Source organism: Pristis pectinata, chromosome 4 (assembly GCF_009764475.1).
Source record: "Pristis pectinata isolate sPriPec2 chromosome 4, sPriPec2.1.pri, whole genome shotgun sequence".
Lineage (NCBI taxonomy): Eukaryota > Metazoa > Chordata > Chondrichthyes > Rhinopristiformes > Pristidae > Pristis > Pristis pectinata.
Genome location: NC_067408.1, coordinates 71,156,389 through 71,171,003, shown reverse-complemented (window position 1 = coordinate 71,171,003; position 14,615 = coordinate 71,156,389). Strand labels below are relative to the sequence as shown.

Sequence of the window (14,615 nt, the reverse complement as noted above, 5' to 3'; positions counted from 1 at the left end):
CTTCATATTCTTAGGAGTTGCAAATGGAACTGAACATTACACAGTTATCAATGAAAATTCTTTCTTCTGCCTTCATGATATGGCCCAACCATCTTCCCCGAGGGATACTTGCAGTGGTATCCTGGGGCCGTAATGACCAACATCCAGCAATCACATACATCTTCATTTACTTGAGGCATACCCAATAAAAAGTGCGTTTTCCCTTGATGCATGGTGACTTCAGTTTAACCACAGTTACTTGACGTCATAGACCATCACCGTAACTTATCCCTGAAATTAAGCTCAATGTTCTATGTTGGGACCAACAACTGTAGTGAGGTCTGAAGCCAAAATGTCTTGGCTCCAGAGCAGACACTAAATGGTCAACATACACACCAAAGAATTGGAGGAAGGAACAGGCAGTTCCATTTTCATATTGGCGGCTGACAGTAATTCAGGAGGCACAAATAAGAAGAGTGGACAAATTACAAGGGCCAGTCACAGACCAGGTCAGAAGACAACACTTAGCCAATGAGGCATAATGGAAGGTCACGAAGAACCGTGACATTGCACACTTTGTTCTAAATGATGCTTCATGTTCAAGAGAAATGTATTCTGTAGCAAAATTCATACTTCCATTTTCACATGGGAAAGCAGATGCTAACATGTACAACTTCAAGCCTAAAGCACATTCCTACCCGGTCAGAAGTTGGTCCAATCCTTACTTATAGTTCTTCATTGTCACTGAAACCGCTCATTGGACAGTAATTTGTCATGGTACAATTTTCACAGCTCAAATCATTACTTTTCTGACAAACAATATGTGGTAAAACTGAATTGGTATTTGGTAACCTGTAATTTATCCAAGAATCAATGTAATTTCAGGTTGCTATCTCAAGATGAGGTAGAAGAAGATACATTTAAAACAAAATACTTCACATTTCTTACCAGTGAGCTCAGCCATGATTTCTTTGACAGAAACCCCACGTGTGTAGGTGAAACCATGAGCCCGATAAGCTGTTATAAGGTGGTCTGTTGGCTTAATTGCAACTTCAATTCCAACACAACAAGCCTCCTATAGTAAAAAAAAATTCAGTAGTCGTACTGTTAGTGTCTGGATAAAGTAGCCCAAATAGCAATTCCAACTCTGCAGTAGGTTATTTAAAAACCAGACCACAATGGACCAGCCAAACCACATCTGGCCCAGCATAATTAAGTTAATGTTTACTACTGTGACTGACTTCACTTGCACCAACAAAGTACAGTGCTCTCAAAGCAAGTCAGACTAGCAATACCAATAAACATACAATAAAAATTGCCAATTTAAACAGAAAAATGTAACACTCTAAAAGAAAATTATATGGAAAGGAAAAGTAAATGAGAGTCAAAAGTTAAAGGAAGATAATAAACAGAATAAAATGGTACAAACATTTAGAACATAGCATATGAATAGGATATGCACAATATAGCACAGGGACAGCTAGCAGATAGCAGAAAATGCCGCCATCAGCTTAAGGCCACTCTTGCGCTGGACTTCAGGATTCTACCAAGAAACACAGGTACACTGGTGTCTGGGCAGAAAATCTGCCCCATGGCTTTCCATACTTCTCCTTATCAAACAACAAGGCAAGGATCAATTCTGTAAGCCTGTTCTCCCATCAGGCATCGCACACTAGGCTCCTAACCAACCATTTTAGGAGAACCTCAAACATAATGACTATCATAAACTGAGATTTAACTTGGAATCTCTGATAGGAATTGAACATTCTGTTCCAGAAAGATTACTTCCACCCTACACTAACTTTAGCACATATACTTTATCAATAAATACACAGTAATGGAAAATTTCCCTACTACTTTTCACAAATTACCAAAGTAAATGTCTATATAATTATTTGATCAGAAAACACACCTAATTAGAACTCAACATTTATCTTATAGGAGAGAAAATACCAGATGTCCAAAATTACTTTCAGATCTCTATCTTCTGCAGCATATTGCTTTTGGACTTTGTTTTATATATTGATTAACAGAGAAATTTCCTCTGAAGCAGCCATACTCATCCATTTTCTATTACATACTTGGCCATCATACAAATGGCAGAACCCGCGAATGATCTTCTGTTTGTATAACTGATCTGCCTTGAGTTCCATGCGACGAATCAATTGCATTGTTTGGTAGTACTTAAGGCCATCTTCTCTAGTCAGGATGGTTGTGCTGGGAGGACCTTCTTCAAGACGATGCAAGTCACATTTCTGGATTTAAAATGATGAAAATTTCCTCAAACACCAACAGCAGAAAGCATAACATAAAGTCTTCCTGAAAATGCATATAAACCAACATCCGATGCTAATGTTGCACCAGAAAATTTCTATGCTGATGTTGCACGAAATAATTCTGGAGAACATGGATATTTAAAGTATACGAGCATGTGATCATTTTACTAAAGTGATATCTGCCCTGGATGGAATTAGTCAATGTTGACTAGTTTTAACATTCAGATTTTTATCGTTGATCAAAACTTTGTCAGAATTATTGGTGATGGCCTGTTCCTCAAGGTGATGGCCTGTGCCTCAAGGAGGCAGCATCCATCACTAAGGACCCTCACCGTTTGGGACATGCCCTCTTCTCGTTACTACCATCGGGGAGGAGGTACAGGAGCCTGAAAACCCACACTCAACAATGTAGGAACAGCTTCTTCCCCTCTGCCATCAGATTTCTGAACGGTCCATGGACATTTCTTCATTATTATGTCTCCAACACTACTTCATTATTCCTTTTTTATTTCTCAGAATTTATTTATTTTGTAATTTATAGTAATTTTATGTCTTTGCACTGTACTGCTGCCGCAAAACAACAAATTTCACAATATACAAGTCAGTGATAATAAATCTGATTCACTTAGTAACCAAATAATTTTTGGATTTTTTAAAAAAACATCAGAAATACTTAAACCATTTTTGATGAATGTTTTCAACGGCTTTATCTTCATGAAACATGGAAGGGGAGGGGAGGGGAGTGGTGGTATTTAGCTGCCCAAGATGATCTTATAGGAAGGTGCTAAATTGATCAAAGATGGTAACAAATAACTTCCACTTCCCTTGATAAATTATTTTCCACTTTTCAGTTTCCAGCATTTTCCCCCTTATCTCTAGTGGTAAAATTCCAGAGGTATTGGGATCCACTTGCATTTTATCCATTTTCCACACTTGCATCAGGACAGTGAACGTAAGCAGACTATTCTAACAAAGATACTTGGGCACAGGAAAATGACGTCTCACTAAGCATTTGATCGCTTCAGTCTGAGCTTTAACCAACTCTATTTTAAATCATAAATTATCCTGAACATTTAGGCAAATAACATTAGAGTCAGTTACAAACATTAATTTAAATAAATTCTGAATGAGCGATGTTTACTCACAGCACCATCTCTACACAAAAGCAAAATGAAATATTATTAAATAATTTCCTCCAGTTTATAAATACTTAATTAATTTTGTAATTAACACATGCTCCTTCTAGGGCACAATCAATAATGAGATAATAATGCTCAAACAAAATGTAGTATCAAAATGGTCACTATTGTGGAGGAGGGAAGGGAGTGAAGATTGAGGAAAGGGGGTGCAGGTAACTTATTTCTGTGATATTACAAAGTTGTTGAAGATATGAACACCAGAGAGAATGTAACACACCTTTGTAGAAGATAATATATTAAGAATATTGAAGAATTTTTTTGAAAATGAGAATAAATGAAATAGCAATGTGCTCCAGAGAGTACTACCTCTGAGTCACTGACATGCTATTTACATACCCATTTTGCAGTTCAGTCATATTTCTTTAATCTTTCATCTATTCAAATGAGGAGTCTCAAGGGTTATACTTGATATGGAACTAAGATAAAATACACAAATTTGTATTACCTTAATGTCAAACGATGCTTCGGATGCGAAGTCTGCATAATTGCGAGATCCCACTAGAACTTTAGCAGGCTGGAAGAAATTGAATACAAAATTTTAAAGGCCCAACAAAAAGCAAAAGTAACGAGATCCTTAATGGAGTGCACAGATAGTGCACCTAAAAATGGAGAAAAAATATAGTGAAATCCTGCATTTGCAGCAGGACCACTAATAAATGGACAAGCAGTTTTCAATATATGTTAGCCTCACATTGGGATCATTGAATTTGCATAACAGTGCTTTACAAAATCATCCCAATTTTTTTTTATTATGGATGAAGTATAACTGAAGTGTAGTCACCATTATTGGGTGTGTTATAAACCAGAATACTTCAAAAATAGCAGCAAGAAAGTGATCAGTTAATTTGCCTCTGATGGTTTTGAATGAAGGAAGAATATTGGCCAGGGAGTCAAAATGCCATATCTTGCTTTGAAATGCATCATCTAATCCACCAGCACAATCAATGTACTCACACTAGGTCATCCGCTTTAAGTTTGTAATAAGACTGGGACCTACAATTAAATCACCTTAATGTTCCAAAATTCAATATATAAACCAAACAAACTTTAAACAGAAGGCAAATGGTACTGTCAACTGCTCCCCTCTCCAAACTTCGTCTCATGAAAGAAATGTGTAGCTTTTGCTCACCACTCTTCCCTGGTAACAGAGCTAAGAATCAGAATACAACATAGGCTTTTGATACAAATGCACTTAGCAGAATGTGGTATGTACATATTGCAATGTGAAAGACCACAACACCAGACTTAGCAGGGCAATACCATCAACTGTTGGCAATTCACCACTTTAACTGACAACAGATTTGGGAACTTTATGCTAACAGGGATGTCCAACACCAGAGCCCAAAGCTGGAGAGTGATGCTGTAGCAATTCTCCAGCACTTGAAATGGGGAAGCAGTCCAAAAACCTGCACCAAGCCCGACTTGGTGCAGAAAGAGCTTCTCCATTCATCTGAAAGGAGAGGAACAACTAGAGAGGTAAAGGCAACTTTCTGTAAATGTACATTGTTCTATTGTTTTGGTTTATGCAGTTTGGAGAAAAGGATCAAACAGGCACATCATTGCTTGGGTGACAGTGAGTGAGAAGGAAGAGGCACAAGAGGAAAGCGTAGGTTTAGTCAGAGCCATTGTAAATTGGAAAGTTGCTGATGTACTTGGGATTTATCACTGTTGTTCTCTACCTGTGCCAGACTATAGTCAGAAAGCAGTGATGGTAATTGAGAGGAAGCTGATTTAATTTTCCTCAACTTTGCTCAATTCATTAGAAACAATGAGAATGAGGAAGAGACATTTTATATTTTGTTTCATTAGCTCAACTGATCAAAGAATTGGAATTGATTCTTAGGCTGAATCAGTCACAAAGGAAATTGACCGTACTAATAAATATGACATAAATAAATCTATAATAAAAATGGCTGATCATACACAATGCCGTATAATCTAATTTAATCTACAATATGTTGATCCCCATTAAGATGTATTTGGTTTTCTGCAGTAACTAAAGCCATCATAACCCACTGGTGCCTGCAGAGTTCGGACATCATGTAGGCACTCCAGCCAATGACTTAGATTAATCCAAGAACCTTAGTAGGAATCCTACATGTAAATTCCAAATTCATTATTTGAATAGTTTGTTTTCCCTCCAAGATATAACATTATTACATTTTCTCAAACACTCCTTTATGAAAATCTGACAATTCTTCTTGGAACGTAGGCAGTTTCTCCAAAAAAGGAAGCTTTCAAACTCATCAAAGTTTGAGACACACAAAGGGAAGAGAAGGTTTTAAAAATGGGATTTACAGTCTGAGCTGATGTTGGGTACATTTCGCTATTTGGTTCAAAATGTATTCGAAGAGTCCAGCTCAGCTTGCCAAGGGTTGAACATCTGGAAAATCCAATCCAGATATGTGGAGTAAATGTGCCACAAATGATTACAAATCAAATCACATTTTACAAAGACAGTGTTATCCATATTTTTAAAATGAAACAGGCTTGTTCTTTCATTATTAATAATTTTTGTTTAACCAATAAAAGTGTTAAAATACCTAAAGCTTCAGGGTACAAAATAAGAGGTATACAATAAAATTCCCATAATCCAGCACCCCTGGGAGTTTGATAGGATTGGACAAGTAGACTTTCCAGACTACTGGATGCAACTCCAATATTCACAGACATATTAACTTCTTTTAAATGTTATACAGTGGTATAGTAAATTTTCCAGTGAATCAGGCAAATTTAAAGGGAGTGGGACATATACAAGCACTCTGGACCCTAATCCGAACTCAAACCACCATTGCCGACACATGGGATTTTGGATCCCAACCCTGGCCACAGCTGCAAATCTAACTCACAGTCCGGACTCCCTGGCTAACCACACACCCCTCTTGCACTCAGGATCCCCAGTTCACATTCCAGACTAATGAGTGAGCCAGATGCTGGACCACAGTATCTCTTGCTTTTATTAAGATGCTGCATGCACCTCCTGCATTCCTTTCACTAGAATGTGGAGAAAGTACTGAATGCTGGCAAATGATTCAAGAAGCCAAGTAACCAGAGGTTTGGAGAAGCAAAAGGAGAAATGGGAGGGATACTGAATTTCTTTGCACATGTGCATGGTTTCTATATAATAAGATACTACATGTAATGTGATTGATCTTGCAAAGTAAAATCTGCAAGAGGAACTTTATAGAAAGTGGAATTTACTTTCTTTAAACAATAATAATGAGGCTTCCCATAAAAGGAACAAATCGTAATGTACGGAGCAGGCCGAGAATCCACTATTCACTGATTTATTACATTAAGACAGTGATCAGGTCGCAAACTGTTAATGTACTTAAGGCTGAGCTTTAGAACTCAAGAATGTTATTTGTTAATTACCAGCAAAATTGCAAAACTACTTTATTTCCAATGTGATGACTTTATGCAATTGAGTGTTAGATGAGTGCTAAAAGGGAAGTTAAGGTGATGTTAGGCTTAGCAGGTAAGCAACTCATAGAGTCACTCTTTCACACTATTCTCCAAACATATTTCTCTATGATTCACCTTTGTGTTCAATTTATCATTTAATTTTGGGACAGAATCAAACCATTAGCACAAATGTTTTATCACTAATATAAAATGATAGCCTTTAGAATTGAAAGTGTAAGTAAAAACAAAATCTACATGTTTGCAAATTATGTACAAAGAGCTTGATCTCTGGGGCTGACTGGAAGCACAGTGAGGAAGATAAGATGGTGGTTCAAAGGAGTCAGGCCCCAATCCTCTGCATTATTAAGGAGCCCTGTGGGAAGTATTACTGCATTATTAATTTATGCTATTTAAACGGGCACAATTAATTTTGTGATACATAATGAATTAGAGTAGTCGGCTCTTTTATTATCAATTCAACCTTGAAAGTCATATAGATCTTAGATCCAAAGTCATTCTCAAACACAGCACTATAAATAATTGGCCATGACATTCCTGACATTCTACAAACACAATGCAGCAGAGCCTCAACTTGTCTACACAACAGACCTCACTCCTAAATATCCATGCTCAAGGTAAAGGAGGTCAATACTGCAAAAGGCAACATATTAACCAGTTCTTCATTTTTTCCACCAGTGTCATGCTCTCCAAGTTCAATTGCAACATCTTTCAGAACAAGATTAAAATTCCACCTTCCCCTGTAATTGCACAGACTAAATGCAACACTTTGTCCTTTTTGACCTCTGTGCATGCCTCAAACATGATGGCTAATTAAAGAATAAAATTCTTTAATTCTTGCAAATAAAAAAAGTGCCAGAATTCCCATATTCCTTATTTAGAACTTATTTACCTGTTGTGTTTACTTGTATCTGTGTGATTTTGAAGTCCCTATTTACAAATTCTTTGCAACACAGAAAACCAATACTTTTGATTCAAGGCTCACTCATCCTAAAGGCATAGAAAGAGACACATTAACCCACACTAGAAGAAAACCCATCACAGAGCACCAGGCTGTTCCAGGATCTGGTCCTTTTTAGTTATGGAAGACTCTAATGAGTCTTGAGCCAACTTTTTTTTTCGCCTCTATAGAAGCTCTCACATTTCTTTCAATGAGTAATGAGTAAGATTACTATGATCTAAAATTTTTAAAATCCAATGGCACTGAACTATTTTAAGCATAACTCAGAGCCCAATACAGAAATACAAACAGACAATTATTTAGCAGGGATCAGGACTGAATTACAAGGGCGAATCAAACAAAGGAATTCCATAGCATGAGGTACTGCAAAGGGAGCAGTTTAGTACCATCCGGTGAAGTCAAATTTGATTCAGCCAAACTCCTTGTCTTCATCAGAAATATAAACAAGAGCAGGCCATTTGGCTCTCCATGCCTGTTCCACCATTAAATGAGATTGAGGCTGACCTTTTACAGCGCCACATTCTCGCACCAATCCCATATCCCTCAATTCCCTAAATAAATATAAAATTCATCCATCTCAGTCATGAATATCCACAGCAGTTGAGCCTTTACAACTTTCTCGAGCAGCAAATTCCAAAGATTAATAACCCTCTGAGTGAAGAAATTTCTTTTCTCTGTCGTGAATGGCTGACCCCTTATTCTGAGAGTCCAACCCCTGATCCAAGATACCCTAGCTAGGGAAACTATTAATTCTGCATCCACTCCATTGAGTCCTGTATGAATTTTGCACATTTCAATGAGATCACCTCTCATTCTTCTAAACTCATCAGAGTATCAACCCACTCTGCTTAACCTCTCCTCATATAAGGAAGCCCCGATCCTGGAAATCAATTTGCTCCACTCCATCTATTGCAAGTGTATTTCCTTCCTTGGATAGGGAAACCAGACCGGTACCCAATAATCAAAATGCAGTCTCATCGGGGCCCTATATAACTGGAGAAACAAGTCTCTACCCTTGAAGTCTCAAATCATTTTGCAAAGACAAAAGTGCTCTTTGCCTTTCTAATTGCCTGCCGACATGCACTTAACTTAAATGATTTATGTTCAAGGACACCCAAGTGCCTCTGGAAACTACATTTTTCCATCTCTCACCATCTAGAAAAATACTCTGCATTTCTATATTTATTTTAATATAAAACTTGCATTTCTCCCCCCACATTGTCTTTGCCCATTGACATATTCTCACTATATCTCCTGTGCATCCTCTTCCTGCTCACATTGCCATCCAGCTTTGTATCACCAGCAAACTTGGATATATTACACTTGATCTCCTTATCCAAATTATTGATATAGATTGTGAGCAGGTAGGACCCAGCATCGATCCCTGTGACACTGCACCAGCCACAACCTCAAACCCAAAAATAAACCACTTATTCCTACTATTCCGTCCATCAACAAAACATCAATACATGCCAAGATATTACCTCCAATACCATGTGCTCTAATAGTGTTCAATAATCTGTGGGGAGTCTTCTTAAATTCCAAATACACCAAGTCAACTGCGTCGCCCTGATCTGTTCTATGAGTTCCCACCTCAAAAAGTTCCAACAGGTACGACACACATTATTTCTCTTTCTTACGTCCACCTTTACTCTGGCCAATGCTTTTATTATTTTCCAAGTGCTTTATGTCATGTCTTACATAATAATAGATTGCAGCATTTTCCCTGTTATCAGGCTAACTGGTCTACAGCTCCCCATTTGGTCTTTCTCTCCCTCCTTTTTCAAAAGTGCAGTTACATTTACCACCTTCCAATCTGCAGGTACCATTCCAGAATCTTTGGAATTTAGGAAGATGACAACCAGTGCATCCATTAACTTTGTCGCCAAGTCTTAGGATGCAGGTTGTTAGATCCTGTTGATTCATCGGCTTTCAATCCCATTATTTTCCCCAATACTAGTTCTTTTACTAATGCCTCATTTATTTCAGAAATATAGTCCTCTACTATATCGGGAGATTTTCTGTTCTCCTTCCATTAAGGCACACACAAAATACTTGTTTAATTTCTTTGCCACTTCCTTATTCCCCAATATCATTTCTCCTGTCTCAGTCCATAAGGGGTCAGCATTAACTTTCACCAACCTCTATCTTTTCACATATCTAATAGAAGCTCTCGCAATTCTTGCTAGCCTTCTCTTGTATTCTATTTTCCTTGGGCTGGTTAATGCCTTGGTCGCTCTTTGCTAATTTCTGAAATTTTCCCAATCCCAGGCTTTCTGATTTTTGGGCAACATTATAAGCCTGTCCTTTGATCTAGTACTATCTCTAATTTCCACTGCCATCCAGCTTTGGGAGAGAAGGTGAGATTTATGCACTGATGGTTGTCAGCACTGTCAATGTCTTCCAAGAATTTGTAAATGGAAATGCACTGCCGAGTCACTCATCACCCTTCAGATGTCCTCGCTACAAGACAACTCCACAACAAAATATACAATTGGTTACACGAAATACACAGAACTAATTTTGGTCCTTTTCTACAGCATTTAATTCTATCATTACTACATCATGGTACAAGAAAATAAACGACAGATAAATTTAATATTGAAAAGGATCACTTATCTACACTTACAACTATAAGAAGCAATTTAAAGATATACCTCAAATTATACTAAGAAACATCTGTGTTTTACTTGTTCCTATCTCTTAATGCAAAGAGTTTTGCCCATTGTAAACTAACTGGATTGACTTTCTCATAACCTTGAAACATTCTGTTCAACAGACTGCGAGAAGGTAGAATCCATGGTCAGATATTACATGTATTGCAGAGGTGGGACTTGGTGACTCAAATCCCACTAAATTAACACAATGCCTACAGTTGTAATCCAGCAGCACTGTACAGCAATTTAGACCCTAGATTTAAACATATGGAGCACAATCTTAAAATTCACCAATAACCACATAAAACAGTGGAGGTGGTGGTAGCATATAACTAGACAAAAAATCCACAGGAAGATAGGCACATTAGCCAGATAGACATTGGAGGCAACTTAAACATTGAAGAACGAACAAGGAATATAGCCTCAATGAAAATTCAGAACTAATCAGAAAGTGTTTAACCTATGGTTAACGATAGTCCAGAATGAAGGTCACCCAAACCACAGCTGTAAACCTGCAGCATAGAGACAACACTTGCACAGTCCAAACCACAGAACAGTACAGCACAGGAACAGGCCCTTCGGCCCACGATGCCAGTGCTGACCATGATGCCAATTTAAACTGCACATCTACCTGCACATGGTCTATATCCCTCCATTTCCTGCCTGTTCATTTGTCGATCTAAATGTCTCTTAAATTGTTGCTGTTGTATCTGCCTCCACCACTGGCAGTGCGTTCCACTCACCTATCGCTCTGTGTAAAAAAAAACTTGCCTCATAAATCTCCTTTAAACTTTCCCCTCTTACCTTAAGCTATGTCCACTAATATTTGATCAACTTGTTCACTGAAACATACTAGTGGATGGCCTTGCACTCATCATCAAAGAGACAAAGGTTCTCTACCAACCTGCCCCTACTGCATCGCACTGTCTTTTGACAGTGAAGGTTCACAAGACCCTGGAAAACATGGACCAATTCCCATAACTCCAAAGACACCTCTCTGCAAAGCCAGACATTGACAGTAAAAATCAGCGTCATTCTCAATGCATCAGCGCCACTTTTGGCTGATTGAGGAAAATGGTAGCTGAAGAATTGACATAAAACTCAGCAGTGATCCATGCCTGTTTATATGCCTCCAAGACCTGGACCAACTATAGCCGGCACCTCAAGGCACAGAAAAGATGCCACCAATGCTGTCTCCACAAAATCCCCCAAACTCATTGGAAGGACAAGTGAACATCAGTGTCCTTTCCCAGGCCAACAACCCCAGTATTGAGGCTGTAGTTACACTCAGCTATGCTACAAAGGCCACATCATAGGGCGGTGTCGTAGAAGAGGGACCTAGGAGTACAAGTACAGAGTTCTCAAGTAAGACAGGGTGGTGAAGATGACGTTTGGCACACTGGCCTTCATCAGTCAGGTCAACGAGTATAGGAGTTGGGATGTTACGTTGCTGTTGTACAAGAGGTTGGTGAGGCTGCACCTGGAGTATTGTGTACAGTTCTAGTCACCCTGTTATGGGAAGGACAACATAAAGCTGTGAAGAATGCAAAGAAGATATATGAGAATATTGCCAGGATTTGAAGGCCTGAGTTGTAGGGGGAGGTTGGACAGGCTAGGACTTTATTCATTGCAGCATAGGAGACTGAGGGATGACCTTATAGAGGTGTATAAAATCATGAGGAGCATAGATCAGGTGCATGTCTTTTTCCCAGGGAAAGAGTATCAAAAACTGGAGGGCACAGGTTTAAGATGAGAGGGGAAAGACTTAAAAGGGACCCAATGGCAACCTCTTCACACAGAGAGTGGTGCATATATGGAACAAGCTGCCAGAGGAAGTAGTTGAGGAAGGTACAATAACAACTTTTAAAAGACACTTGGATAGGTACGTGAATAGTAAGGGTTCAGTAGGATATGGGCCAACTGGCACTAGCTTAGGTGAGCATCTTGGTCTGCATGGATGAGTTGGGCCAAAGGGCCTGTTTCTGTGCTGTATGACTCCATGGCTCTAATTGAGAGACAGTGACAGGTGTCCAGGGAGAGCTGATGGCGAGAAAGGGAGAGGCAAGGTAACAGCTCGGGGCAGTCAGGCTCCAGTCACCTTGAAGGACATGAGGACCAAGTAGCCTTGAAGGACCAGAGGTGAGAGACTGTCCTCGGGGGGGGGGGCTGTGCTTGCATAGAAAGAACACGGACCTTGCAGAGGTTCTGGCGGCTCCTGACTGGGTGGGTGGGAAGGAGGGTCCAGGTGCAACTTTGAACTCCGTAGAGCCGAAGAATCCAAGTATCCCACTCCCCAATACCACCACCAGAGAGCGGCCCAGCCCCGTCCCCCAACATCCCTGCCGCCTCCCCCCGCACCTCCCACCCACGCAGGGCGCGGGGAAAGGCTGCGCAATGGGATTGTTTGCACTGCTCCGGGGGCCGTCATTGACTCGATGGACCGAGTAGCCTCCTAGCGCGACATAGGGACCCCACCTCCCCCCTTCGCCCCGGCCCCCCAGAGCCCCCCTTCGCCCCGGACAACCCCCCACTCCCCAGCGCCGGAGCCCCCCTTCGCCCCGAAGCCCACCCCCCTCGCCCCACTCCCCCAGCGCCGAGCCCCCCCCTTCGCCCCACTCCCCAGCGCCGGAGCCCCCCCCCTTCGCCCCACTCCCCAGCGCCGGAGCCCCCCCCCCTTCGCCCCACTCCCCCGGCGCCGGAGCCCCCCCCCCCCTTCACCCCACTCCCGCGGCGCCGGAGCCCCCCCCCTTCGCCCCACTCCCCCGGCGCCGGAGCCCCCCCCCTTCGCCCCACTCCCCCGGCGCCGGAGCCCCCCTTCGCCCCACTCCCGCGGCGCCGGAGCCCCCCCCCCTTCGCCCCACTCCCCCGGCGCCGGAGCCCCCCCCCTTCGCCCCACTCCCCCGGCGCCGGAGCCCCCCTTCGCCCCACTCCCGCGGCGCCGGAGCCCCCCCCCTTCGCCCCACTCCCCTGGCGCCGGAGCCCCCCCCCCTTCGCCCCACTCCCCTTCGCCCCACTCCCCCGGTGCCGGAGCCCCCCCCCTTCACCCCACTCCCCCGGTGCCGGAGCCCCCCCCCTTCACCCCACTCCCCCGGTGCCGGAGCCCCCCCCCCTTCACCCCACTCCCCCGGTGCCGGAGCCCCCCCCCTTCACCCCACTCCCCCTTCACCCCACTCCCCCGGTGCCGGAGCCCCCCCCCCCCTTCACCCCACTCCCCCGGCGCCGGAGCTCCCTTCGTCCCACTCCCCCGGCCTCGGTCACCTTCAGGCCCGGGCGCTGTCAGAAGAACCGGCATCCAGCCGGGACCAGTGCGGGGATCCGCACGGCACGCCTAGCCCGTGGGCCTTCCTCCCCCTCTCCCTCCCTCCCCCTCTCCCTCCCTCCCTCCCTCCCTCCCCCTCTCCCCCCCTCCCTCCCCCTCTCCCCCCCTCCCTCCCCCTCTCCCCCCCTCCCTCCCCCCCTCCCCCCCTCCCTCCCTCCCTCCCCCTCTCCCCCCCTCCCTCCCTCCCTCCCCCTCTCCCCCCCTCCCTCCCTCCCTCCCCCTCTCCCCCTCCCTCCCTCCCCCCCCTCCCCCCCCCCCCTCCTCCCCCCCCCCCCCCTCCTCCCCCCCCCCCCTCCCCCCGGCCCCGGTACTCACGCTGTTGCTCCCCCGGATCAGGCTGCCCAGGAGCCGCAACATCTTGGTCATCACCGAGAACTCGAGGCCCAGGCGGAGCGGCCGAGCAGCGGATTTCCGGAGTGAAATGATGGGCGGGCAGGTAGGTGTTGGCTGGGTAGCCGAGCAGCGCAGTCCCGGAGTGAAGGACCGCTCGGCGCAAAGTACCGTCCCTGTGCAGATTTTGGGAAGGTAAAATGTTAGGATTCTTAAATCTGCACAAAACCTAATCCTTACTCTGCATAAAGAAGATGTCACCGTCAGTTGGATCCAACCTCCATCCTTCTTGTGGAATCCACTACTGAAATAATCAGTGGACAAAGAAATCTGATTTTAACAGAACATGCTGACTAATTTTAAATAAAATTGGAAATAACTGTCTGTCCTCTTTAAATCTGTAAACACCCTCCAGTATTTTATATTTACTCCAGTTCCATAAAATTCACAGAAGCAAGCCATTGTCCCAAC

General features: G+C 42.9%; 1 protein-coding gene across 1 annotated transcript in view; it reads right to left on the bottom strand.

The window, feature by feature from the left end:
* LOC127569453 (pyruvate dehydrogenase E1 component subunit alpha, mitochondrial-like) overlaps positions 1–14,288 on the bottom strand; it is a 29,832-nt gene extending 15,544 nt beyond the window's left edge. Inside the window, exons 1-4 of the mRNA XM_052014111.1 lie at positions 14,130–14,288; positions 3,900–3,968; positions 2,061–2,234; positions 928–1,054 (exon numbers count right to left, since the gene is read on the bottom strand). Coding sequence (XP_051870071.1) covers positions 928–1,054; positions 2,061–2,234; positions 3,900–3,968; positions 14,130–14,180 — 421 coding nt within the window. The 5' untranslated portion in view covers positions 14,181–14,288. The remainder of the gene's footprint in view (positions 1–927; positions 1,055–2,060; positions 2,235–3,899; positions 3,969–14,129) is intronic.
* Between the last annotated feature and the right edge of the window lie 327 nt (positions 14,289–14,615).